Source organism: Monodelphis domestica, chromosome 1 (assembly GCF_027887165.1).
Source record: "Monodelphis domestica isolate mMonDom1 chromosome 1, mMonDom1.pri, whole genome shotgun sequence".
NCBI lineage: Eukaryota > Metazoa > Chordata > Mammalia > Didelphimorphia > Didelphidae > Monodelphis > Monodelphis domestica.
In genome coordinates, this window is record NC_077227.1 from 154,554,108 (window position 1) to 154,581,468 (window position 27,361).

At 37.6% G+C, this 27,361-nt stretch overlaps 2 protein-coding genes across 3 annotated transcripts in view; one reads left to right on the forward strand and one right to left on the reverse strand.

Moving 5' to 3' along the window:
- Positions 1 to 8,587: 8,587 nt before the first annotated feature.
- On the reverse strand, positions 8,588 to 18,107 carry PCLAF (PCNA clamp associated factor). Its single transcript, XM_001375061.4, has 4 exons — positions 17,932 to 18,107; positions 17,670 to 17,750; positions 14,623 to 14,791; positions 8,588 to 11,674 (listed from the first exon to the last, which is right to left on the reverse strand). Exons 1-4 carry the CDS (start codon positions 17,975 to 17,977, stop codon positions 11,617 to 11,619), a joined length of 354 nt encoding a protein of 117 aa, XP_001375098.1. The 5' UTR covers positions 17,978 to 18,107; the 3' UTR covers positions 8,588 to 11,616.
- A 4,799-nt stretch (positions 18,108 to 22,906) lies between these two features.
- Positions 22,907 to 27,361, forward strand: part of TRIP4 (thyroid hormone receptor interactor 4) — a 56,054-nt gene continuing 51,599 nt past the window's right edge. Inside the window, exons 1-4 of one of the 2 annotated variants that reach the window (XM_016428080.2) lie at positions 23,185 to 23,355; positions 24,047 to 24,087; positions 26,047 to 26,216; positions 26,942 to 27,078. In XM_016428080.2, the coding sequence (XP_016283566.1) occupies positions 24,083 to 24,087; positions 26,047 to 26,216; positions 26,942 to 27,078 (312 nt within the window). In that variant the 5' untranslated portion in view covers positions 23,185 to 23,355; positions 24,047 to 24,082. Of the gene's footprint in view, positions 23,356 to 24,046; positions 24,088 to 26,046; positions 26,217 to 26,941; positions 27,079 to 27,361 lie in introns of both variants that reach the window. The other variant, XM_001375106.5, reaches the window with a different exon arrangement.

The window sequence follows — 27,361 nt, forward strand, 5'->3', positions numbered from 1 at the left end:
CCAATAGCCAGCAAAGTGACTCCTATAATCCTTTTCAAAAGAGTTGTTCAACCCCCTTTGCCATCTGTGGCTATGGATTACGGAAGCCTTTGCTGCTGATTCAGCTGTACCCTGTGATGATAATCTTAGGGTTGTGACTTAAAATCTAGATCTAACTGGCCACCAGGGGAAATCCCAAATAAAATACCCAAGTCAGTCTGGAAATTTTTGGTAACTTAATTAATATAGCGGGAAGGAATTTAAGGAGAAGCAGGGAAGAGGATATAGGATTTCTCCTGCCTGGCCTGTGCCAGGGAAAGTTTAAAATTCCCGCCTCTGGGTCTTTGAGGATTAGAGGCTTCTAAGAGGATAAAGTTGGAAAAGTAAAGGAAGGAAACTCAGCCAGAAACTCACCACTGAACTGGACAAAAGCTTGTGGCCACACTGAGATGCCCAAAGGCCCAGCACGCTGCTATCAGCCAACTCTCTACTGCAAAAGGTACCGAAGAGAGGAAATGAGCCAATATATAGACCTTTCAACCTTGGGTCCCCTCCTCTAAATGCCCATTCTTTTAGAGTTCTCATATTCTTTGATTAGATTATATCTTTAGAGTTACTTAACACTTCTTTGTTAAGTTTACCTTTTGTGAGTTATTTGACCTTTTTGTGATTAATTTAACCTTTATAGTTACTTAACACCTTTTTGTATTAAGATCTTAAAGTAGGACTTCCGGTCAAGATGGCAGCTTAGAGAAAGCCAAAGTTCGGAGCTCAGAAACCCTTCCTTACCGATCTCAAATGGAATGCTCCTAGGGCATCGAAATTCAAAACAAACAGCAGAATAGACCCCGGAAACACTCCTCCTGGACCTGGATCAAAAGGTACGGTCCCCCAAGAGTCGGAGCCCGAGATCACTGAGATCTAAGGGGAAGGCAAAGGGAAGGTCCCAGGACCCATCCCCCCCCAACCCAGAATGCTGAGTCTGAGGCAGCAGCAGGAACCTCAGGGCAGGCAGGGGGTCCTCGGGAGCTGGCTGTTCTGAGGGCCTCCCCCTGAAAATGACCTGAGCCAGTCGCGGAGGCACCCAGACAGCAGGGAAACAGAGAGAGACAGGAGGAGCCTGTAGCCCCCTGACCAGAACCTTCCATCTGGGTCTCACTGAAGTTCGCTGCCTGAGGGCATACTCAGTCTGAGGTTAATCCTATCACCAGCCCTCAGAGCTCCAGGAATCCACAGCACCTCCCCCCTCAGAGTGAAGGGTCCTCTGAAACAACAATAACCCACAGGGCTGGCAAAAGGGCCTCGGAGCTGAAGGCCGAATCCTGAAAACAACCTGACCCAGTCGAGGGGGCACCCAGACAGCAGGGAAACAGAGAGAGACAGGAGGAGCCTGTAGCCCCCTGACCAGATCCTTCCATCTGAGTCTCACTGAAGGTCCTTGCCTGAGGGCATACTCAGTCTGAGGTTAATCCTATCACTAGCCCTCAGAGCTCCGGGAAGCCGAGGCCCCTCCCCCCTCAGAGTGCTGGCTCTTCTGGCTGGCTGAGGCCAAAAGAAACAAGAAGAAGGGGGCGACTTTGGACACATTTTATGGAGCAAAAATACAAAACACAGAGGAGATAGAAGAGGAAACACAAGCCAATGCTCCGATACCTTCCAAAGGAAAGGGAAACTCTCCACAAACCCATGAAGTATTTGAATCTGAAATGAGCAAAAAGATGGAAGCCTTCTGGGAGGAAAAGTGGGAAATAATGCAAAAGAAATTCACGCATCTACAAAACCAGTTTGACCAAACTGTAAAAGAAAACCAGGCTTTAAAGCAAGAACTAATAAAGCAAAGCCAAAAGACCAAGAAATTAGAAGAGAACATAAAATATCTCACTGACAAGGTGACAGATTTGGAAAATAGAGGGAGAAGAGATAATTTAAGAATAATTGGACTTCCAGAAAAGCCAGAAATAAACAGCAAACTCGACATCGTAATACAAGATATAATTAAAGAAAATTGCCCAGAGATTCTAGAACAAGGGGGCAATACAGCCACTGACAGAGCTCACAGAACACCCTCTACACTAAACCCCCAAAAGACAACTCCCAGGAATGTAATCGCCAAATTCCAAAGCTCTCAAACAAAAGAAAAAATCCTACAAGAAGCCAGAAAAAGACAATTTAGATATAAAGGAATGCCAATCAGGGTCACACAAGACCTTGCAAGTTCCACTCTGAATGATCGTAAGGCATGGAACATGATCTTCAGAAAGGCAAGAGAGCTGGGTCTTCAACCAAGAATCAGCTATCCAACAAAACTGACTATATACTTCCAAGCGAAAGTATGGGCATTCAACAAAATAGAAGATTTCCAAGTTTTTGCAATGAAAAGACCAAAGCTCTGTGGAAAGTTCAATATCGAAAATCAAAGAGCATGGAATACCTGAAAAGGTAAATATGAAGGAAAGGGAAAAGGAGAAAAATCTTATCTTCTTCTTTTACTCAAACTCTCTTCTATAAGGACTACATTTATATCAATCTATGTATACTAACACATGGGGAAAATGTAATGTGTAAATAGGGGGGAAAGAAAGACCAAATAGAATAATCTTTCTCACACAAAGATTCACATGGGAAGGGGAGGGGAAGAAAACTCCTATAAGAAGGAGAGGAAGAGAGGGGGGGGGGGGTTACTTAAACCTCAATCTCAGGGAAATCAACTCTGAGAGGGAAAAACATCCAGATCCATTGGGATCTTGAATTCTATCTTACCCAACAAGGGTAAGGAGAAGGAAAAACCAAGGGGGGGAGGGGGAGAGGGAGAACAAAAAGGGAGGGAAAGAGAGGGGGAGGGAACAAAAAGGGAGGGAGTAAAAAAGGAAACATATCAAGGGAGGGGACAAGGGGGACTGATTTAAAGTAAATCACTGGACTAAAAGGTAGAGCTGAAGAAGAAAAGGTTAGAATTAGGGAAGGATATCATAATGCCAGGGAATCCACAAATGACAGTCATAACTTTGAACGTGAATGAGATGAACTCACCCATAAAACATAGACGAATAGAAGAATGGATTAGAATCCAAAACCCTACAATATGTTGTCTTCAAGAAACACACATGAGGCGGGTTGATACCCACAAGGTCAGAATTAAAGGATGGAGTAAGACCTTCTGGGCCTCAACTGACAGAAAGAAGGCAGGAGTGGTAATCATGATATCTGATAAAGCCAAAGCAAAAATAGACCTGATCAAAAGGGATAGGGAAGGTAATTATATTTTGTTATAAGGGACTTTAGATAATGAGGAAATATCACTAATCAACATGTATGCACCAAATAATATAGCACCCAATTTCTAATGGAGAAACTAGGAAAATTGAAGGAAGAAATAGACAGGAAAACCATATTAGTGGGAGACTTAAACCAACCATTATCAAATTTAGATAAATCAAATCAAAAAATAAATAAGAAAGAGGTAAAAGAAGTGAATGAAATCTTAGAAAAATTAGAATTAATAGACATATGGAGAAAAATAAATAGGGATAAAAAGGAATACACCTTCTTCTCAGCACCACATGGCACATTCACAAAGATTGACCATACACTAGGTCACAGAAATATGGCACACAAATGCAGAAAAGCAGAAATAATAAATGCAGCCTTTTCAGATCACAAGGCAATAAAAATAATGTTCAGTAATGGTACATGGAAAACCAAATCAAAAACTAATTGGAAATTAAACAATATGATACTCCAAAATCGTTTAGTTAGAGAAGAAATCATAGAAACAATTAACAATTTCATCAAGGAAAATGACAATGGCGAGACATCCTTTCAAACCTTTTGGGATGCAGACAAAGCGGTAATCAGAGGTAAATTCATATCCCTGAGTGCATATTTCAACAAACTAGGGAGAGCAGAGATCAATCAATTGGAAACGCAAATAAAAAACCTCAAAAACGATCAAATTAAAGACCCCCAGCAGAAAACTAAACTAGAAATCCTAAAAATTAAGAGAGAAATTAATAAAATTGAAAGTGATAGAACTATTGATTTAATAAATAAGACAAGAAGCTGGTACTTTGTAAAAACAAACAAAATAGACAAAGTACTGGTCAATCTAATTAAAAAAAAGTAAGAAGAAAAGCAAATTAACAGCATAAAAGATGAAAAGGGGGACATCACCTCCGATGAAGAGGAAATTAAGGCAATTATTAGAAATTACTTTGCCCAATTATATGGCAATAAATACACCAATTTAGGTGATATGGATGAATATATACAAAAATACAAACTGCCTCGACTAACAGAAGAAGAAATAGAATTCTTAAATAATCCCATATCAGAAAATGAAATCCAACAAGCCATCAAAGAACTTCCTAAGAAAAAATCCCCAGGGCCTGATGGATTCACCAGTGAATTCTATCAAACATTCAGAGAACAGTTAATCCCAATACTACACAAACTATTTGACATAATAAGCAAAGAGGGAGTTCTACCAAACTCCTTTTACGACACAAACATGGTACTGATTCCAAAACCAGGCAGGTCAAAAACAGAGAAAGAAAACTATAGACCAATCTCCCTAATGAATATAGATGCAAAAATCTTAAATAGGATACTAGCAAAAAGATTCCAGCAAGTGATCAGAAGGGTCATCCACCATGATCAAGTAGGATTTATACCAGGGATGCAGGGCTGGTTCAATATTAGGAAAACCATCCACATAATTGACCACATCAACAAGCAAACCAACAAGAACCACATAATTATCTCAATAGACGCAGAAAAAGCCTTTGATAAAATACAACACCCATTCCTATTAAAAACACTAGAAAGCATAGGAATAGAAGGGTCATTCCTAAAAATAATAAACAGTATATATCTAAAACCATCAGCTAATATCATCTGCAACGGGGATAAACTAGATGCATTCCCAATAAGATCAGGAGTGAAACAAGGATGCCCATTATCACCTCTACTATTTGACATTGTACTAGAGACACTAGCAGTAGCGATTAGAGAAGAAAAAGAAATTGAAGGCATCAAAATAGGCAAGGAGGAGACCAAGTTATCACTCTTTGCAGATGACATGATGGTCTACTTAAAGAATCCTAGAGATTCAACCAAAAAGCTAATTAAAATAATCAGCAACTTTAGCAAAGTTGCAGGATACAAAATAAACCCACATAAGTCATCAGCTTTTCTATATATCTCCAACATAGCTCAGCAGCAAAAACTAGAGAGAGAAATCTCATTCAAAATCACCTTAGACAAAATAAAATACCTAGGAATCTATCTCCCGAGACAAACACAGGAACTATATGAACACAACTACAAAACACTCTCCACACAACTAAAACTAGACTTGAGCAATTGGAAAAACATTAACTGCTCATGGATAGGATGAGCCAATATAATAAAAATGACCATCCTACCCAAACTTATTTATCTATTTAGTGCCATACCCATTGAACTCCCAAAATATTTCTTTACTGATTTAGAAAAAAACATAACAAAATTCATCTGGAATAACAAAAGATCAAGGATATCCAGAGAAATAATGAAAAAAAAAACACATATGATGGGGGCCTTGCAGTCCCTGACCTTAAACTATATTACAAAGCAGCAGTCATAAAAACAATTTGGTACTGGCTAAGAGACAGAAAGGAAGATCAGTGTAATAGACTGGGGGAAAGCAACTTCAGCAAGACAGTATACGATAAACCCAAAGATCCCAGCTTTTGGGACAAAAATCCACTATTTGATAAAAACTGCTGGGAAAATTGGAAGACAGTGTGGGAGAGACTAGGAATAGATCAACACCTCACACCCTACACCAAGATAAATTCAAAATGGGTGAGTGACTTAAACATAAAGAAGGAAACCATAAGTAAATTGGGTAAACACAGAATAGTATACATGTCAGACCTTTGGGAGGGCAAAGACTAAAACCAAGCAAGACATAGAAAGAATCACAAAATGTAAAATAAATAATTTTGACTACATCAAATTAAAAAGCTTTAGTACAAACAAAACCAATGTAACTAAAATCAGAAGGAAAACAACAAATTGGGAAAAAATCTTCATAGAAACCTCTGACAAAAGTTTAATTGCTCAAATTTATAAAGAGCTAAATCAATTGTACAAAAAATCAAGCCATTCTCCAATTGATAAATGGGCAAGGGACATGGATAGGCAGTTCTCAGATAAAGAAATCAAAACTATTAATAAGCACATGAAGAAGTGTTCTAAATCTTATAATCAGAGAGATGCAAATCAAAACAACTCTGAGGTATCACCTCACACCTAGCAGATTGGCTAACATGATAGCAAAGGAAAGTAATGAATGCTGGAGGGGATGTGGCAAAGTAGGGACACTAATTCATTGCTGGTGGAGTTGTGAATTGATCCAACCATTCTGGAGGACGATTTGGAACTATGCCCAAAGGGTGATAAAAGACTGTCTGCCCTTTGATCCAGCCATAGCACTGCTGGGTCTGTACCCCAAAGAGATAATGGACAAAACGACTTGTACAAAAATATTCATAGCTGCGCTCTTTGTGGTGGCCAAAAATTGGAAAACGAGGGGATGCCCATCAATTGGGGAATGGCTGAGCAAATTGTGGTATATGTTGGTGATGGAAGACTATTCTGCTAAAAGGAATAATAAAGTGGAGGAATTCCATGGAGACTGGAACGACCTCCAGGAAGTGATGCAGAGCGAGAGGAGCAGAACCAGGAGAACATTGTACACAGAGACTAATACACTGTGGTACAATCAAATGTAATGGACTTCTCCATTAGTGGCGGTGTAATGTCCCTGAACAATCTGCAGGGATCTAGGAGAAAAAACACTATTTATAAGCAGAGGATAAACTGTGGGAGTGGAAACACTGATGAAAAGCAACTGCCTGACTACAGAGGTTGAGGGGACATGTCAGAGGAGAGACTCTAAAGGAAACCCTAATGCAAATATTAACAACATAGCAATGGGTTCGAATCAAGAACACATGTGACACCCAGTGGAATCACGCGTCGGCTATGGGGGGTGGGGGGAGGAAAAGAAAATGATCTTTGTCTTTAATGAATAATACTTGGAAATGATCAAATAAAATATTATAAAATTAAAAAAAAAAAAGAATTGACACTTTTATTACATAGATTCAGCCTATCCACAATGTTTTTCCAGTTGTTTAGATCTGACTTTATTTGTTGAAAAGTGTTTTGTAGTTGTGCACTCCAATATTTTTTCTGAGAAAATCCCATACAGGGTCAAGAAGAGTTGGGCATGACTGAAGAACAAATAGTAAGCTTCCAAACTGAGTCTTCAAGAGTTACTTCTATTTCTTTCCAATAGGTGACTACTTAAGAAACAACTTGTCAAAAAAGAAACACAACCTAAAGATAGGAAGTCCTGGGTTCAAATTTGACATCAGATACTTCCTGTGTGATCCTGTACAAGTCACTTAACCCCTACTGCTTAGGTCTTACTGATCTACTGCCTTAGAACCAATATCCAATACTGATTCTAAAATAAAAGGGAAGGGTTAAAAAAAAACAACTCAGAAAATAAATGAATAGGAGTAGTGAGGTAGCATAGTGGATAGAATGCCAAACCTGGTGTCAGGAGGACCTAGGTTCAGATCCAACCTCAGACATTTCCTAGTTGTGTGATTCTAGGCAACTCACCTTTAATCCTGTTTGCCTACTCTTGCCCTTCTGTCTTAAGAGTTCCTTCTAAGATAAAAAGTAAGAGTTCTAAAATAATTTTTAAAAAATGAATAATGCTAGATCATAACTTAAAGTTTAATATGATATGAGTTGGTTTACTAGTGACTTTTTTTTAAACTCTTACCTTCTGTCTTGGAATCAATACTGTGTATTGGTTCCAAGGTAGAAGATTGGTAAGGGCTAGACAATAGCGGGTAAGTAACTTGCCCAGGATCACACAGCTGGGAAGTATCTGAGGTCAAATTTGAACCCAGAACCTCTCATCTCTGGGTCTGGCTCTCAATCCACTGAGCTACCTAGCTGCCCACTACTAGACTGTATAAATGGAGATTTTGAACCTTTGACTTCATTCCCCAGAAGTCCTTAGTATTTCCCCAAATTCCCTATAATCTCTCCTGTGACTCCACATTGAGAGATTACATTATTGGTATTTAAGTGGATGTGTGCTCCTCCCAGGCTCTCTTTTTGACCTGCGACTGGGCTGAATTCAGGCAGTTCTTTTGCTTTAGTTATTATTAATAAAACTTTATAAAATGTAATATTTAGTTATTGTATATTAATTTTAATATTTACATGACTTTTAATCTTATTTCTTCAAATAGCAAAACAAATGAGTCATACCAATATCTAACTAAAAAGTTCATAGAATCAGACTCTAGTCCCTAGAAAACAGATGGTCTCAGTGATCATAAATTTGAGTGACAGGAATCTCCCTGCTTCCAGTCTTAGAAACATTCTTTTATGAAAGTGCAGAAAAATAATGGAATTCTGTATGGTCGTTAGGACACAAAATCAATTTGGAATTCTAAAGCTTACACCTAAAATTATACCTGGAAGCAAAAAAAGTAGAACAGATGGCAAAAAACACTATTAGTCAACACTCAAAATGTGCTATGCATGTTATGAAATTATGTTTTTATTTCAAAGAATGTTCATACCAGAAAAACAAATTCAAATTAAAAGTTAAATTTTTCATTTGACATTTCAATGAGCAAAAGCTTTATTACAAAGTAAGACAGTATTATAGACCTATCTTACCTCCTTAATTATGCCCCTAGTTACCCTTATGAAAGATATAATGGTGACACATACATGACAGAATTATTCTGATGCAGTTTAATCCTCACTTTTCATCCTAAAGGTAGGTAAATTTTATGCCTAGGTAACATCTGGCAACAGAGCAGTGTATTCTTATATTATTTGTAAAAATATCACTTGAGGGATTCTAATTAAGAATTGGGATGCTAATATTTATTAATTAAATTACTAAACAATAATTTATTAAGTGCTCATGTGTCAGGTATCATATAATTTTTTCCCTTGAGATTAGTTTTTTCAGTTTACTTGTAGGGACATGTTTTTTGCTTGGTGGAATTAATAGTAATTTGGTTAAATGTCTAGTCAAATGTGTGAAGATAAGATTTTGTTGGTTAATTTAAAAATAGGTAAGGGGAGAGTTAATCCTAACACTTAGCTTACTTAACACTAAGTAGGGGAGGTCTGCAAGTCACTTACTAAAATAGGTGACAACTCCGGGAGTGATTAACCACCTCTTGGGCAGTGCTAAGCAAATTTAAAGACTGCAATTGGCTCCTGTAAAGTGGAGGAAGGGACAGGAAGGGACATGGAAAAAGGACTATAAAAGTCCTGAACTTCCTGACCAAGAGAGTCTTTGGCCTGAATTTCTGGCTTGGAGGATCTTGGACTGGGACTGCAGCTTAGAGCGATGACTTGGGACTTTGACCTGGGACTCTGGCTCTTAGACTGCTTCTGGTAAGACTGCTCCTGGATCTTCTCCTTTGGAGCTTTGGCTTGGGTGAGTGAGAAGCTGATCCTCCCTTCTTGGCTTCTGGAGAGATTAGTTCCAGAGAGGCCTCCCCTCTTGGAGGAGGCCACATGGATTGAACCCTTTGCTCAATTCACCACCAAGTCCTCCTGGTGAGGGGGGATTAACAAGCCTTGCCTGGGTTGAAGCTGGGACAGGAGCAACATTTAGGGTGATAGGCTAGACTTCTTACTCTACTCTCTTTTATATTTCTCTACTTTCACTCTTTCCAACCTCATTGTAAATAAAGCTACTGAAAATCTATTTGACTTGAGCTATAATATTTTTAAATCAGCAACCACAGCATTATTTTAAAATTCTCATATATTTAGTCAAACCTTAAAATTTGATTCCTTACAAATGCTTAAAGCCTTAGTACAAGTGAGAAAAAAAAAATCCCAAGGGATTTTTATTTAGAATATCTAGAAGAGCCTGTGCAAGTAATGAATATTGCTTATTAGCAGTGATAATGCATACTGTCTCATCTTTAAGGCTCAGACATTTAGCACTTAAGACAGAAACTATTTCCTCATGGCAGAAGAGGAAAAGAACACAGGATTTGGAATCAGAAGACCAGCATTCAAGTTCTGGCAAACCACTTTGCAATTCTAAGTCTCAACTTCCTCATCTAGAAAACAGGCATAATAAAACTACTATACTACCTAGTCCACATAATTGTGGAGAAAATGCCTTATAAATAGACCTTCAGGTCCAATTGAAACAGAACTTTTATTACTGCTTGTGCTATCTACTATACAGAGCTAAGAAAGCATTTTGTAAACTGTAAAGCGGTATTTACATGCGAATAACTACAATAACAATTATTATGAATTGAACATGCAATCTAGGATTCTTTTCATCTACAGTCCACTTTCTTGTTTAATTTAAATGTTTTTGTCTTTTTAATTTTTAAAAAATTGTTAAAATTATTTTTAACATTTAAAAAAATGAGTTCAAAATTCTCTCCCTCCCTCCTCCTTTCTTAACCCTCTCTTTGAAAAAGCAATTTGATAGATTATACAAATATAGTTAATATAAAACATTTCCATGTTAGCCAAGTTGTGAAAGAAAATGAAGACCAAAAGAAAACAAAAAAAGAAAATTTAAAAAGTATGCCTCAATCTGTATTCAGTTCTTTCACTGGAGGTGGATAGCATTTTTCATCATAAGTCCTTTGCAATGGTCTTGGATCATTATGTTGCTGAGAATAGCTGTCATTCACAGTTGATATTATGCAATATTGCTGTTACTGTGTATAATGTTCTCCTGGTTCTGCTCAATTCACTTTGCAGTAGTTCATGGAAGTCTTCCCAAGTTTTTCTGAAAACTTCCTGCTCATCATTTTTTATAGCATAATGGTATTCCATCACAATCATACGCTACAGCTTGTTCGGCCATTCCCCAAATGATGGGCATCACTTCAGTTTCCAATTCTTTGCTAGTACAAAAAAAGATGCTATAAATTGAATGTTTCAACATAAAAGGAATCTTAATACATAAAAAATGTTTTATGAGCTTCTATCTATTAAAAATTTGAGACGCTGAAAAGCAATCTTTTCCTAACTAGAGCATACCTCTCCAAATGCTTTCGAAATGGCATCTAACTTCTCTTTCTGAAGAAAGTTAAGTCATTTAAGTATATCCTTTATGTTTTGTTAATACTGGGAAAACAGTTTTTAAATGTGCAAATTCTAACTGCTTTTCAAGCAAATGAAAAATAAAAATATGGCACTATATCAAGAAAGATGCCAATAAAATGGCAGTGGCACAAAGATCCAAGCCAATCTCCAACGTTGCAAGTTAGTTTTAATATCATGTAATGCTTTTTGGATAAACAAGGAGCTTATGGTATTAAGAACAGAAAATAAAATACTGCTTAATGTTAATACCTATGCTAAATATTTATATATGCATATATTAATTTTATAGTCTCCCATTCAAAACTACTTGCTACTGACTAAATTTAAGCAGATTTTTTTAGTATTTTTAATTAAATTTCTGTACAACAAATAAAGGTAACCATTGTAAACAAACATATTTACACAATTTTACATCCTAGAATTCTGACTAAAACAAAGATACATGACAATGTTCTATTCTTCATCTGGACATTCATCATCCTCTGTGGGATCAGGTCGCAAAGGATAAGATCTGTGGGGAGAATACAAAGAAGCATCAGATTTTTGAAAAGAACAATTGTAATGCAACCCAAATAAAAGGGAAAAGAAGGAAGCTATGTTGGGTTCAGAGGCTAGATATGAAATAAAAAATAAATAGTGCATTATCAAACAAAACACACCAAAATTAGCTCTGCAACCCAGAAAAAAATATCAAGTTTAAATTTTTCTTTCATTGAGATCTGGATTTTCTCTTTAATAGATACTATAATTCCTCATTTATATTCTCACTGAACATGATGCCAAGCATATTGGTATACCAGAGATGAGCAGCTTTCTACTCCAACAAGTTATTGTATATAATAATATATATGGTATTATCCATTTTGTGTTATATAGCAAAAGTAAGCTATTGATGTAAGACAGAGCTACAAAATTGATAGGTCTTGATAAATATTTGGAAACTATTTACCAGACTTCATGCAAATCAAGTTCATGTTCACTATAACTTTTCCAAAGTAAAGAAGTTATAAAATTTATTATCATGGGGATAGGGGAGTGATATAACAATGAAATAAGGAAATGGAGTATCATCCAGACAAATGACTAATTTAGCACTGCATTAGGTTGCAAAACCAAACTGGTTTGGGGCAGCTGGGTGGCTGGCTCAGTGGATTGAGAGGAAGGCCTTGAAATGGGAGGTCCTGGGTTCAAATTTGACCTCAGATACTTCCTAGTTGGGTGACCCTGGGCAAGTCATTTAACCCACATTGTCTAGCCATGGAACCAATACACAGTATGTTGATTCTAAGATGGAAGAGGTGGGTAAAAAAACCTAAACAACTAGTTCAAGGCTTTCAGTAAACAAGAAGCAAGAACTTTGGTCCCTAGTCAGTTAACATACACTTTGGAGGCAATGAAAAACAGGATGAAAAGGGTTAAGACCCCTGGTTCTTTATTGGCGGAGGGGAATAGTAGATGATGAGGTGAGGGCTGACTTGAGGGCATTGGCAGACAAACAGGACACAGTAAAGAGAGAAAGAAAAGGAGGCTATTTTGTGATGTCAGGTGACTTACAACAGCTGAAATTTGATTTCACTAAGTGATGAGTTAAAAAACAAAATGAAGTCACTCATGTTATTTTTAATATTATAGGTAGTCCTTGGCGGTAGGGGGACACTGATCCTGGCAACTATATGTATCAATGGATTAAAACATGCTAGCTTTCAGCTTTACAATTATCCAAGAATATTATCTTTTAAGATAGATAACTTTTGGGGAGCTAGGTGGCTCAGTGGATTGAGAGTCAGGCCTAGAGATGGGAAGTCCTGGGTTCAACTCTGGCCTCAGACACTTCCTAGCTGTGTGACCCTGGGCAAGTCACTTGACCCCCATTGCCTAGCCCTTACCACTCTTCTGCCTTGGAACCAATACACAGTATTGATTCCAAGAAAGAAGGTAAGGGTTTAAAAAAAAATTTTTTTTAAAAGATAACTTTTAAGATAACTCTGTAATTGATTGGAAGTCACAAATAACAAGACATGTTAGATTTTAGAATACATAAACTCCTTTTTTAAAAAGGCAAACAGGGTTAAGTGACTTGCCCAGGATCACACAGCTTATAAATATCTGAGGCCAAATTTGAACTCAGGAAGATGTCTTCTTGAATCCAGACCCAGTGCTCTATCCATTGGGCTATTTAGTTGACCTGGAATTAGACTTTACAAGAAAAAAACATGGATGACTTTTTGGGCTAATCCCAGCCCCCAGGACATTTTTTGCATGCCCATTCAAAGCAAGCACTTTGTCCCTCAACTCTCTCTGGTAATCTGGGAACTCACAGAGTTTGAATTTGCCTTCTGGGTACTCGAACTGGGAAAAGGTTCACCAACCCTGTCCTATGAGAACTAGGAACCAAGATTGACTAGAGTAGTGTATTTAATTCAATAAATAAGATGTGTAAGACAATAATGGGGAACAAGGAAAAAAACAGGACAAGCTCTGAACTACCATGTTGAATTTATTATTTATTTTCAAAGAAAAGCAAGCTTGTTCTATTTCAGATTTGCAGCTTCACACAAAATCTTTCCTGTTCTATTTTGTTTATAGTTTACACATAGTGCAATGCACATCTTATTTGATGTTAAGTTCAGAACAAAAAAAATCAATAAAAACAGGCTAAAATAGATAATTCTTTTTCAAAGTACTTATAAAGTAGGAGGTGAATATTAAAGATCAAAGAAAGCAATTCATATACACAGAGACCTATGGAATTACAAAAAGAGCTAATGCCAATCCAATTACCCAAACAATACCAGGCTCTACTTCTCCTTAGGTGCAGCTAGGTGGTATAATGGATAGTGCCTAAAAATAAGAAGACTCATTTTGAGTTCAAATTTGGCCTCAAACACTTACTAGCTGTGTGATTCTAGGCAAATCACTCAACCCTATTTGCCTCAGTCACTCATCTGTAAAAATGGCCTAGAGAGGGGCAGCTGGGTAGCTCAGTGGATTGAGAGCCAGGCCTAGAGATAGGAGGGCCTAGTTTCAAAGTTGGCCTCAGATACTTCCTAACTGTGTGACCCTGGGCAAGTCACTTAACCTCCATTACCTAGCCCTTACCACTCTTCTGCCTAGGAACCAATACACAATATTGATTCCAAGAAAGAAGGTAAGGGTTTAAAAAAAAAATAATGGCCTAGAGAAGGACATGGCAAACCATTCTGGTATCTTTGCCAAGAAACACAAAAAGTAGGACATGACTGAAACAAATTTTTTTAAAAAAATAGGGCAATATGCTAATAGCCAACAAACCAAATTGCAATATTCTCTTTTGAGATGTCTCTAAATATTAAAATTCAAGTTATGGAATTAGTAAGCAACAAAAAACATTTTGAATCAAATAATTTATCTTATTAGCCTTAAGGTAAATTTTTAAAATGCTTAAAATGTTTGTATCCTACCCAGCAAATTAAAACTTACTTTCTTTTAGGTTTTCCTAGGCCGCTACTTCCTGCTTCTGCTTCATCAGGAATTTGATTTTCTTTTTCTGAAGGTTTAGAGGACATCCCAAAGAATTCTCCAATTCCTTTTTGCCATGTAGGTGTTGGCCGTACACATACTGGGTTTCCACCTGCATACTTACTTTCAGCTAGAAAAGAAATATGATACATTAATTCATGAATATTACCATTATATCAACATGAACTTAATTTCCTGTTTACCTAAAATGTCCCAAAGCTCTTTTAGTAACATCTGTCATTCAAGGTCATTGGGAAATAATATTCATCCCAATTCAAAATGGCCTGGAACAAATGACATGCAAAACTGCATACTTAATGAATTAATAGTTTAATTTGCTAATCATTGTTTGAATGGGAATTTATTTCTCAAATTTTAGTTATGTAATATAGTTCAAGTAGTATTATACTTACCTATGATATAAACACAAATCCAAAGATCACATTTCTAATAAAGACAGTAAATTAGGAAATTTAGCAAAGTCATATATTTAGGTAACAAAGAGTAGTGGTGGGCAGAAGGCTGATTTTGTAAGCGGGAGAGACTTGGAATAGAATAACTGAACTAGGTATCTTATGAGTATTTAGCTTTGCTAAAAAGTATTAAAGTATTTAGCTTTACTAAAAGCAATACAATGAACCAGGACAATTCTAAGGGACTTCCAAGAAAGAATGTTATCCACATCTAGAAAAAGAAATGTGGGAGTAGAAATCCAGAAGAAAACTTATCACTTGTTTATATGGGTATATGTTTGGGGGTTTGGGTTTTAAAAGATTATTCTATTATAAAAATGAATAAATAATATGGAAATAAGTTTTGAGTGATAATGCATTAGTAGAATTGCTTGTCAACTCCTGGAGTGGGGAGAGAAGGGAGGGAGACAAGAAGAATCATGTAACCATGGAAAAAAATTTAAAAATAAAACCTAAAAATGATAATAGTAATAATACAGTATTTACCTTTATCCACCCTACAAAACAAATATAATTTGATGAAAAAATTAAAAGAGAGATAATGGAAGGAAATAAGATAATAGGCCTTTGTGGAATCCTATTCCTCCAAATAAAGCAAGTAGGAAGAAATTTTAACAGTAGATTCTAGTTGCAGCTCTGCCACTGGCTACCTATATAACTTTAAATCAATGTCTTACCTTTCTTACTTGTAAAATGAGAAATTTTAAGGTGATCCAGTCCCTTCCCACTCCAAAAGTTTATATTTTTGATACTTTTGATTATCATTTACTAAACTGAATTTGAGACACTGATTTCAGTTATTCCTTTTTTTCCTTTTTAAATCCTTACTTTGTGTTTTAGTAGCAACTCTAAGACAAAAGAGTAAAGGATAAGCAATCGGCATTAAGTAAATTTCCCAGGATCACACAGTTAGCAGTGTCTGAGATCACATTTGAACCCAGGTCCTCCTGATTCCAGACCTGGCTCTCTAAACACTGTGCTACCTAACTGTCCCTGGTTTCAGTTATTTCATTGGTACAAAAAAGGAACAGAAATGTTTCTACTAGGTGCGGCCTTGCATCTATGTAGTGGTATATGCTGGCTCAAGTGATATGGATTTGTATCAATATTTTTCAGAAACAAGCAGAGTTCTCGTTAGTACATAGGTTTAATTTAGGAAAAAGGAAGAGTGCTTCCACATTCAAAAGTTTCAATAATTTTGATGTTTGGAAAGCTGATACAATGGAAGAGTGCAAAACTCCTCAGAGTAACTAACAAGGTTCAGATCTGTCTGTGCTATTAGTATACCTTTGACCCTGGTCAACTCTCTCTTGGCTTCCCTGGGCTTCAGTATCCTCTCCAGGGAAAAGAGAAGGTTAGATTGAGACTACCTTTAAATTTCAGGTCAATGAAACTATGATCCTAAGGACCCTGTAGGTATTGTCATCTACCTTTTGGCAGTTTCTATCATCTCTGAAGCTGAACTTGCATTTATATTTTCTCTCTCCTAATCAGATACTGAACGTCTTGAGAACAGAGACTGTCTAGTTACCTCTAACCACTTTTGTTTTTATCCCTCTATTTGTATCCCCAGTGCTTAAAGGCACATTGGTTTAATCTTCTAAGTGGTTAAAAAATTGTTTTTCATTCATTCTTTCAGTCAAAAATTAGTTCCAAAGATTATACTCCGAATTGCTCTTGAATGTCTTACCCTGTCTCTTCCAAAGAAGGCCCCCTAACTGTTGCCCCTTTCACCTTCTGGATCAGACATTGAAATACTCTCCTTCCTTATACAACTTCCTGATGAAGGGAGCCAAGATCCAAATGGCCTATCATTTCCTCTTTCTCTTTGTTGGCAAGAGGAGATGCATGAATGTGTGTTTTACCTTGTTAGTTTCTTCTCTTCGAGGGAAACATTGAAAGCCACTCCCCCAACCCTACTATTCAGAAAATGGTCACATTCTCAGGACACAAATCACCGAGAATGAAATCAAGTCAGCAAGCATTTAAGTATCTACTATGTGTCAGACACTGAGTTAAGCGCCAGAAATACAAACAAGGCAAAAAATCAGTGCCTGCTTCTGAGGAGTTTACGGTCTAAAGAGAGAGATAACTCGAAGTCTCAGAGGGAAGGCACAAGCATTTAAGGGAACTACGAAAGGCTTCCTGCAGAATGTGGGATTTTGGCTGGGATTTGACAGAAGGCTAGTGTTGAGGAAAGAGCACATTCCAGGGAGGGGAAGGGGCATGGAACTTGGAAAGAAAGAGTCACTCAGTAAGAACTGAAAAAAAAAAATTGAGTCTGTGGTTAGAATTTTGCAAAGAACTTTACAGGTTATCTCAGTTGCAAAGAACGGTGAAATTCAGGTGTCACTACAAAATAGCTTCCAGATCATTAACCACATAATACTTACTATAAACAAAAAAGGAGACACTGGCCATGAAGATGAAAACCGGTCAGGTTCTGGCCCATAGCCCAGCTTCTCCTCGCTCCCCGAATCCCCGCCGGTCTGCCTTCCCTCCCGAGAGCTGGGGGATAGTGGAAGAGGTTCTTACCTTTTCTGGACAGAGGCGAGGGAGAGGAATTGGCGAAGCTGGAATGACCGAGAACCTTCCGGGGCGCCCGAGCGGCCACCACTGCGGGGAGGGAGAAACAAGGTGATAGGGAGGTAAGAAGGGGACCCGCTATCCAGGGCAGCCCGACCAACCCTGCCGGAGGGAACCTGAGGCCTCTAACACTTAGCACCGATTTGGCGCGCAGGCCCGGCGGAGCCGCCTAAGTAACCAGTCCACTGCCCACCCCTGCGGAATCAATCACCTTTGCGATAGGAGCCCGGCACGCAGTCGGCCTTAGTCCGTACCATGGCCAAAGCGAGAGTGGATGGGGTAAAAACTAGGTCAGCGGACAAAGCTCAAACCCTCCCCGGAGCCACACAGTCGGAAAGTTGGGCTCCCGCGCACTCCACTTTCCATTTAAACCGGCTGCTTTCCCGCGTCCTCGCAAGGCTCGACACCTCCCACCTTCCCATTGGCTCATTTTCGCGGCCCTCGGCTAATCAGCAGCGTCCAGCAAGGTCGGAGGCGGGTCAAGGGAAAGACTAGAGCCATCCATCAACATTGAGAGACTCATAATTGGTCCTCGGTTCGAGATGGGCGCGGCGAAACATCCTTGGTCAGATTCCTCTGGGAGCTGGGTACTCTGTAAGCATGTATAAGAGAAGGAATGGGGTGAAAGTTACTTTTAAAAGCGGAATTGTGGATTTATTTATTTTAAGTTAATTACAGATAACTTATAAATTAAATCAATAATAAATATCATTATAACTCATAATTATTTAAATGATAAATTGTTTACTGATAACATATATCCGAGTCATTTGAGTTTTTAAAACAATTTTTTCTTAAAAAAAAAAGCCCTGAGATGTGCAAAACTTTTGTATTCATTTTAGGTTACACAAGTGCGGTTCAATCGAGTTTTTTTTTCATCTTAAAAAAAAAAAAACAACACCCTGGAATGTGCACGACATATTTATTTTGTTTAATTTACTGATTACATAAATCCATTTCAGTTTTTTAATTACATAAAATTTTCTTTTTAAAAAACGCAATTTGCAAACATTTAAATTTATAGGTTACATAAATCCAGTTCACTCCAGTTTTTTTAAACAAATTTAATTGACAATTTTTCTTTAAATATATTTCATTTTTTTCTAAAAATTCCCACATTGATAAAAAACTATTTCTCATGATTGAATCTTGGGATAAAGAGAGAAGACAAACAGCAACAACAAAAAAAGTCAGATTCCTGTTCAGTAAAATGTGACTCTCAGTGTGCTTTTACAACAATGACCAATATGGAAGTGTGTTTTGCATGACAAAAAAAATGAAAAAGTTTTGACTCTTCCCAAGTTTGTGGCTTAGAGTAGGGGAAACAGACTAAATAGAATTGCATTAATTTTAGAGCTAGAAAGTATTACAGGGACTATCTACTGTAGCATCCTTTTTTTTTAAGCATGAGGAAACTGGGGCCCACAGAGGGGAAGGAACTTTTTCAAAATCACAAAGGCAATAAGTAGTAGGTTCAAAATTTGAACTCAGATACCCTGACTCTAATTTCATGGAAATGTCTGGGCCTTTGATTCCTTCTCACTAACATCTTTCAAAAATTACTCCCTGTTAGCCTGTCTTCTCCTTAATAGCTTTATCCATAATTCTTGCCCTGTACATTTTAACACTTTCATCTCAAGTAACTTCCAGACATAGACTCCTTTCCCACTCCATCCTGAGTGGCAACTGCTACTTATCTTGCCCACCTGGAATAATTTTTATGAAATTCTTGGTTGAAATCCCACAGAATGCCCTATTCTGATGTGTCACTTTGATATGAAAGGGATCCTGAGTTCTCTAGGTTATGGTCATGGAACATAAGCTCTGGTAAGCTGAAAGACTTCAACTAACTGATTTTGGAGGACTCTGCTAAATTAAATAGCTAATCATAGTTAGGAGGCTCAACCAAGACAATATGTGTATTCAGAGGGCCCTTAATAGATTGTGCTTTAGGCTAGTTAGAGTTAGGCGACTGAACACAAACAAGGAATTAACAACTCTTTGTGATACAAAATTAGGAAGGCTATTCCTGGGTTGTGAGGGAAATTTACTTAGACTCTGGAGAGTCTAAGATTGTATAGTTGAAGTTCTTTCTGGAAAGACCTAGAGATTAGATATTTCTTTATTCTCCTAAATCCAAGCCTCTGAAAAGTGCATAATTACATGTTAATGCATTTAATTTCTTTATTTATCATTCTTTTCAGGTCAGTCATTGTAGCCAGCTGAGACTTTTTTTTTTTTAATGTGAGCATTAAGTTTGGGATGATGGTCAGTTAGGCAGAGTGCCTGTCAGATCTGCATGTCTTTACTTTCTATTCATGTCTAACAGAAGTTTTAAAAGGCAGGTATATCTAGGAAGAATTACCCAAATATTTTTTAATAAGATGGAGATAGTGGTGTGTCCCTAACTGGCTGCTACTTTTTTATATACTATAATGATGAAAGATGATATATCTATTTTGAAGAAAAAATAGAGAAAAGAGGAAGGATCATATAGAAATCCATAATTTATACTGTAATTGGCAGCCCAGAAATGCTTCCTGAGAAATCAAATGAGCTCAGTTCCCTCTGAACAAAGTGTAAAATCACCATAGGTTAACTGTAAATCAGAGAGCTTGATTTGGATTCCTGGAAAAATTCTAGAACTACTTATCAAAGGTTTAGTTAGTGAATATATAGAAAAAGAAGCTGTTCCTCACCTTCAAGAAGCATTTATAGCATTAAACAGATTCTATTAGAACAGATCATATCAGATTTACCTGTTTGGAATGGTTACTAGACCAGAAGAATACTGCAGTTATAATTTATCTAGATTTCAGCAAGGGTCAGAGAGTGTTCCATTTTGAGCCATGAAATACAATCAATTAACATTTGTTGTATTGAATTACAATGGATTTGCATACCTACCATGAAACACACTGCCTTTCATATAATGTGTTTAATAACTTTCTTGAATTTATTGAAATTAGGAAGAATGACACACATTCTTAGAATCTGTTGAAATCTGGGATAAAAAAAAAGAATATACTTGGAAGAAAAAGTATAGGCCTCTGATATTAAAGGAAAGTTGTAGTTATGTATGAATGGGTTAGGGTTAGTTGTTCGTGTACTATTAATTATTTGTGTATGTGTCAAATTCTGTATCAGATTGTAAATTTGACAAAGATAAGGACAATGACATATTTTGTTAACCTCCCACCCCTTGCATATACATGGTAAACACTGAACAAAAGTTTGTTGTATAGTTTAGTCTTGGGCAAGGTATTTAACCTCCCTAGGCTTAAAATGAAAGTGTTAAACTAAAAGAACTTCGGAGGTCCCTACCAACTTTAGATTTAAAACTCCAAGATTGTATACAATAGCACCTTCTTTGAAGGAAAATTCTAATCAGTCTCTTGGAACTGAAGATAATCAGTTTGTGGGAGGAAGGGAGAGGGTGCTCTAAAGAGAATACAAAAGGTAAAAGAGATTTAATCATATAATGGAGTCTTCTAAACTCTCATTTCGGACAATTTTTAAAAATAAATGATTTGTAATAGCAATTAGAAAGGTAACTGGCATTATATAATATTTTTCTAAAGTTTCACGTGTATGGTAAGTGATCCTTACAACAATCTTTAGTAGTTGTTACCTCAACATTTTTAGTTTTCTTAAAAACTCAGTTCAAATGGCATCATCTATAGAAAGCCTTTCCTAAATTTCCCAGATGTTAATACTGTCCCTCCTAACCATTAACCAATATTCAGTGGTATGCTTGTACCAGTTCTAAATGGCTTTGGAGAGTGGTTTGTTAAATTTACAATAAGAGCATTTACACTTCTGAGATTGGCAATCAGTACAAATCAGGAGGGCTTAATTTATTTTGTTGCATCTTTAGACTTAAGAAAGTGTAAATAAGGTGGATTCAACTTAAAAACATGTGAAGTCTAGTAGTTAAACATTTACCAGCACACCCTAGTATTGTTCTTTAAACACTGAGCTCAGAAGAGTGCTATAGGAGGCTCTGGGAATGAAGTCATCACCAGATTGAAGGCCTAGTGACTAATAATAATAGATGGTATTTATATAGTACATTAAGGTTTACAAAATGCTTTGTATTTATTATCTTGTTTGAGCTTTACAATTTGCTCTGGCTTATATTTATTTTGCATATGCCTAGGTAAATAAGTATATTTTCTGGCCCAATAATGTAAATTACTTGAAGGTAGAAGTGATTTCACTTTAGTCTTTGTAGTCAGAAATCCTAGTGTGGCATACAGTAGTCACTTAATTCTAGCTTTTATGGAAATGAAATATGGGGCAGCTAGCTAAACTAATCCACTAGTTTAGTGGATTAAGAGCCAGACCTAGAGACCTGAGGTGCTAAGTGTTCAAATCTAGACTCAGGCACTTCCTAACTGTGTGTTCCTGGGCAAGTCACTTAACCCCCATTGCCTAACCCTTACTGCTCTTCAATTTTGGAACCAATATCTAGTATTGATTCTAAGATGGAATGTAAGAGAGGTTTTTTGTTTTTTAAACAACAACAACAAAACAAAAAACCCTTTACCTTATTTTAGGATAGATGGTTGCAAAACAGAGGAGTGGTAAGGGCCAGGCAATTGGGATTAAGTGACTTGGCCAATGTCCCACAGCTAGGAAGTGTCTCCAGGTCCTCCCTACTTCAGGCTTCGCACTCTATCCACTGAGCCATCTGGCTGCCTCTCTCTTAATATTTATTGATGTTCATCTATAGAAAGAATTTCCTCACTTGGGGATGATATCAGAGGTCAACGCATGGAATTATTAAGTGTCTGTAAGGTACTGGACATTGTGCTATTCTTTGGGCATTCAAATACAATAATAAAGGCTCCTGCCCTCGAGGAGTTTACAGAACTAATAAATGCTGCTTTATGGGGGTGGGGAACAAATCATTGGAAAGATTTCATGGTGCACCATCTTAGTGCACAATAAGTTCTTCTAGAATTTGACTATTTTAGTGAAAAGCCTTTGTTGGTTTGGCCTCTTCCTCCCTCCCCAGTATTTACATGAGGCAGAAAAAAAAAACAATAATAGATTTTTGGAGCTGAAAGCAGTCCCTCGTACTCAGCTTACAGATTTTACAGGGGTATCTGAGGCGATTTGCCCAAAATGCCGAGGTCAGGCCCGCGGAATGGAGACAAGAGGCAAATCCTGAACATATTTCCAGGCCGTGTGGCCACAGCCTTCGAGAGGGAACCTTGGCATGGGACAAAGTATGGGATTCACAACGTTCCCTATTGACGTCTGGCTTCTTGGCCCAATTTAGTTCCTTCACCCTTCCAGCTCTCTTCCTGCTGCTCCTTTTCTTCTGCCCCCAGCTGGGTCGGACGGCGAGGCTAAGTGCGGGAATGAGGACGGGCGCCGGGCCGTGTAGAACCGGTCTGGTCCGCCCGGCGGAACCTTGGTGGCCCGCGGAACCTTGGTGGCCGGCATCCTTGTTGCCGGGGGACACGAAGAAGAAGGCAACGGACTCGGCGCGACCGGGGCACAGCGCTGGCGGTGGGGCGGGGAAGATGGCGGCGGCCGTCTCTGCGTCGGGGGCCCAGCTGGTGGACTGGTGCATTCGTCAGCTGCGGGACACCTTCCGGCTGGATGTCAACGAAGATGTCGTGCAGTGAGAGCGGGTCCTGCGCGCCGGAGGGAAGGAGGCCCCGGGCGGTGGGCTGGGAGGGAAGAAGGCAATGTGGCCCACTAGGGGAATGAGTGGAAAGTGGGGAGACTTGGGGTGACAGGAGGCGGGAAGGTCCTCGAGTCACACCCGGACCCTTTCTTCTCTCCTCCCCATCCCTCCTGGTCCCGGGCGGGGAGGGCGCAGGCTCCAGCATCCCCCTAGCTCGGTGGCCATTACTGACAGCTCATCCTCCTAATACAGAGGCCCAGAGAACGCTCCCCAATCCATTACGATCCAGGAAGGCGGGGACAGTGGATAACCCTTCCCGAAGTCCCTTATATCTTCCCATTGCCTCTCCCCTATTTGTGAAAGTGGAGGTGTGGTGGGAGAAAGGCGTAGGGAGGAATAGCTTCTGCTTTTGAAATCTGATTGAATAAGTGACTTGGAAGAGAATAAAAACCATTTTATGTCAGTGGAAGGATGTGACATTAAGCTCTTAGGTGCTCTGTCTTCCCTGAGAAGGAAGTAAGAGCAATCCAACTGGAAGAACAAGAAAATAAAGTTAGCAAAGGTAGCATGAAAGACTAATAGACAATATAATGGTTTTAAATATTGAAGGAGATACTCAGGAAATAAGATAAACTGTCTTGAGTAGTATGTTAAAATAATAGCTCACATTTGTGTCATTTTACAGTTACAAAGTTCATTATGGGATCTTCACAACAATCTTATGAGGTAGGTGGTGCAAATATTATTGTCACCATTTTATAGCTGAGGTTAACTGAGGTAAAATGATTTGTACAAGGTCACACAGCTAGAAAGTAGCAGATCAGAGTTCTAAGAATCCAGTCTACTTCCCACTGTTTCAGTGCCATCCAGATCTGGTATTAAGAGAGTGGTGTCTCATTTTAGGAAGTGGCAGATCAACTTCTATGAGTCCACTGCCATCCCATTCTGGTATCAAGGGGTTGGTGTCTTTTTTTTTGGGGGGGGGTGATCCATATCATTGTTAAGATCACTCTGATCTTCCTTCAAAGCAGTTTTCCTTCTGCTTCCTGATGACATACTCACCTTAATTTTAATTTTCTAAGACTATGTATATGCATTTGCTGAGTGAACAAGATGGGGGTATTTTGAAGAACTCTAGACTTGAAGACAGAAGATCTGCTACTCATTAGCTTTGTGACCTTGAACAAGTTGTTTAATCTCTGTGAGCCTCAGTTTCCTTAAGTGTAAAATGGAGATAATAATATTGGCAGTACCTCATATACATATGATAAAATTATATGGGATTTCTTGATGACATGCCAACAGAGACACTTTTGGTAATTTTCTGCTTATTAATATTAAATGAGGCATAAAACAGGTTCACCAAAAGTCTTTGCTGATATAGAATACGGAAAAATAAAGAAGGGGAAGTCTAGCACAGTATCTAGATGAAAGAGGCAGTACTTGTAGATAGTGGCATCTTCTGGATGTCCTCACTTGAGGATGATATATTAATTGAATCAAGTATCAGTATGTTGCAAAACCTCCTAAATGTGATTATTCAAAAGAATTTGACTTAAAAGGTCATTGAAGAAAATCATGAGTAGATAAAGAATGCTTAATTTCCATACTCTGACATGCAGTTCAGTACATGATCCATTGAAATTGTATCTTAGGATATGTCATGGAAATATACAGCAAATAGACAATGAAACTTGGATGGCCCCAGATTTGGATGGGAGGAAGAAAGTAGACTGGAATGCTTTCAGGAAATTTCAAATTTCTTTCAGTGGACTCAAGCTTCTTCCTTAAAACAAAAATATATTTTAAAAATCATTTTACTTCCATTGATTCTATATGACTATGACTCATGTCCTACCACAATCTTCAAAGAACAAAAATTGTAGACCATGCATAAGACAATAGAGAGATGTATACTGAATATTACAATTCATAAATTTTATGTGAGAAGCAGTTTTAGAGATCTTCATGAAAAGTGTTATGCTTGGAGAATGAGAGTGGATAGTCATAAATTGAGAATGAAAGATATCACAATGTATGGTCTATATATTCTACTAGTACTTACACAATGTCAAGAGACCTAAAAGAAACACTCCAGCATATTGGTAAATATGTAAAGAGTTTACTGGAGAATAAATATAACTCAGTATAAGGGATAGTTGAATTCTAAATTCTGCTATTGGGGGAATATACAAATTGATGAGATCAGAGGTCATTGAAGTATTAACTACTTTACAAGATTGTTGTGAGGACCAAATGAGATCATATACTTGAGAGCACTTTGTAAATTATACAGAATTCTATAAATGTCAGCCACATGTAAATGATAATAATGATAATGATAGTCTTTCTTATGCCTAATAAAATGTTATTCTTGATTTAGAGTTTAAAAGAGTGTGGAGTGAATGACAATCAGTACAGTATATATGTTTATGTCTTTCACCTGAAGTATGGAAACTATGAATTTAGATATGGTGCAGATTTTATTGGTCTCCAGATTTCTAATTATAAGAAATTTTCTTTTAATAGAGCAAAGCATAGATCTTCCAAGCTTTCTTTCTTCACTGATTCCAGGGAGACAAGAGAAAATTAGTATACATATAGATGGAAATAAAGACTAATCTGGTATTTAATATATTAGAAATCAAACCCTTGATTCACCAGCTGTTCTTTTTGATTTCTGAGGTATGTTATGTCAATTGAGGATGCTGAAGAGATACGAGAATATGTTACTGACCTTCTCCAGGGAAATGAGGGCAAAAAAGGCCAGTTCATAGAAGATCTTATAACGAAGTGGCAAAAGAATTATCAAGACTCAGTTTCTGATCCCCTGCAGATATACAGAAAAAGAGATGGTAAGCCAAATGGATGATAGTACAGGGAAACAAATTAAAGTATTATAATAAGAGGCAAGACTTCCAAGTATGAACCAAATATTCCCTGTCACCCATTTTCCATACTTCAAGCCTCTAAAAGACCTATTTCAGTGTCCAAAGATTGTTAGCAAGACTGTATTTTTTAGTCTAATTCTGTTTCTTTTATTCTTGATGCTTAGGCAAACCTATTTTCTTTGATATGTGACACATTTGAAGTATGTTAAAAAAAAACCCTTTTAAAAATTGTACTTTAAAAATGGCTAATCTTACATTACATATGAGACATACTTATATGGGATGAAACTATTGTGTTCACCCATGTGAAGGTCAAATGAATGACCCTTTGAGATGTGAATAACATTGAGAAGAAGCATTTAGTTACAAAATACAAAATGTGTCACACAAATAGTCTAATCTGTTATTATATGGCACATACTATACTTTAAGCTAACCTTTTTATTTTCTGTAAGGAAGGGACCTTAGAGGCCATGTAGTTCAACCCCCTCTTTTTGCAAATAAGAAAGGTGTTAAAGTGATACATGAGTAGCAAGGAGAAGTTCTGGAATTTAAATTTAGGTTCCAAGTCTCCAATTCCAGTGTTCCCAAATTCAGTACTCTTTCCATTCTATGCCATTACCTCTTTTCTTCACAATCCATAAAAAATTGCTTAAATACCTTTTGTTTTTATCTATATGGTATTTTAGAGATTTCAGATGGCCAGAGATTTGGGGACCAGTTGAAGAAGGGTAGGCGCAAGGGGAGAAACAAGCAGGAGGTTCCTGCGTTTCCTGAACCTGAATCAGCTATAGAGGAAGTCAAAACACCACTTGATTTAGCCAAGGTGAGTGTTCACTGAAAGAAGCCTTTGCCAAGCTCCACAGTTTAGAGCAGCAGAGGCAATGGCTAGTAAAATTTGAGATAAACAAAAGAATCCCTATTCTAAAATGTTACTTTTTCTGTGAAAAACAAATTGGTTGGGAAGGGTAGAAAAATAGAAAACTACCAATTATTATAGAACCTTTCTTTATTTAGGCAAATGCCTTGTCTACACTGACCACATGTAGTTGCTAGATTATAAGCTCTAATGTAGACACTTTCATTTTTATCTTTGTATCTCTAGCACC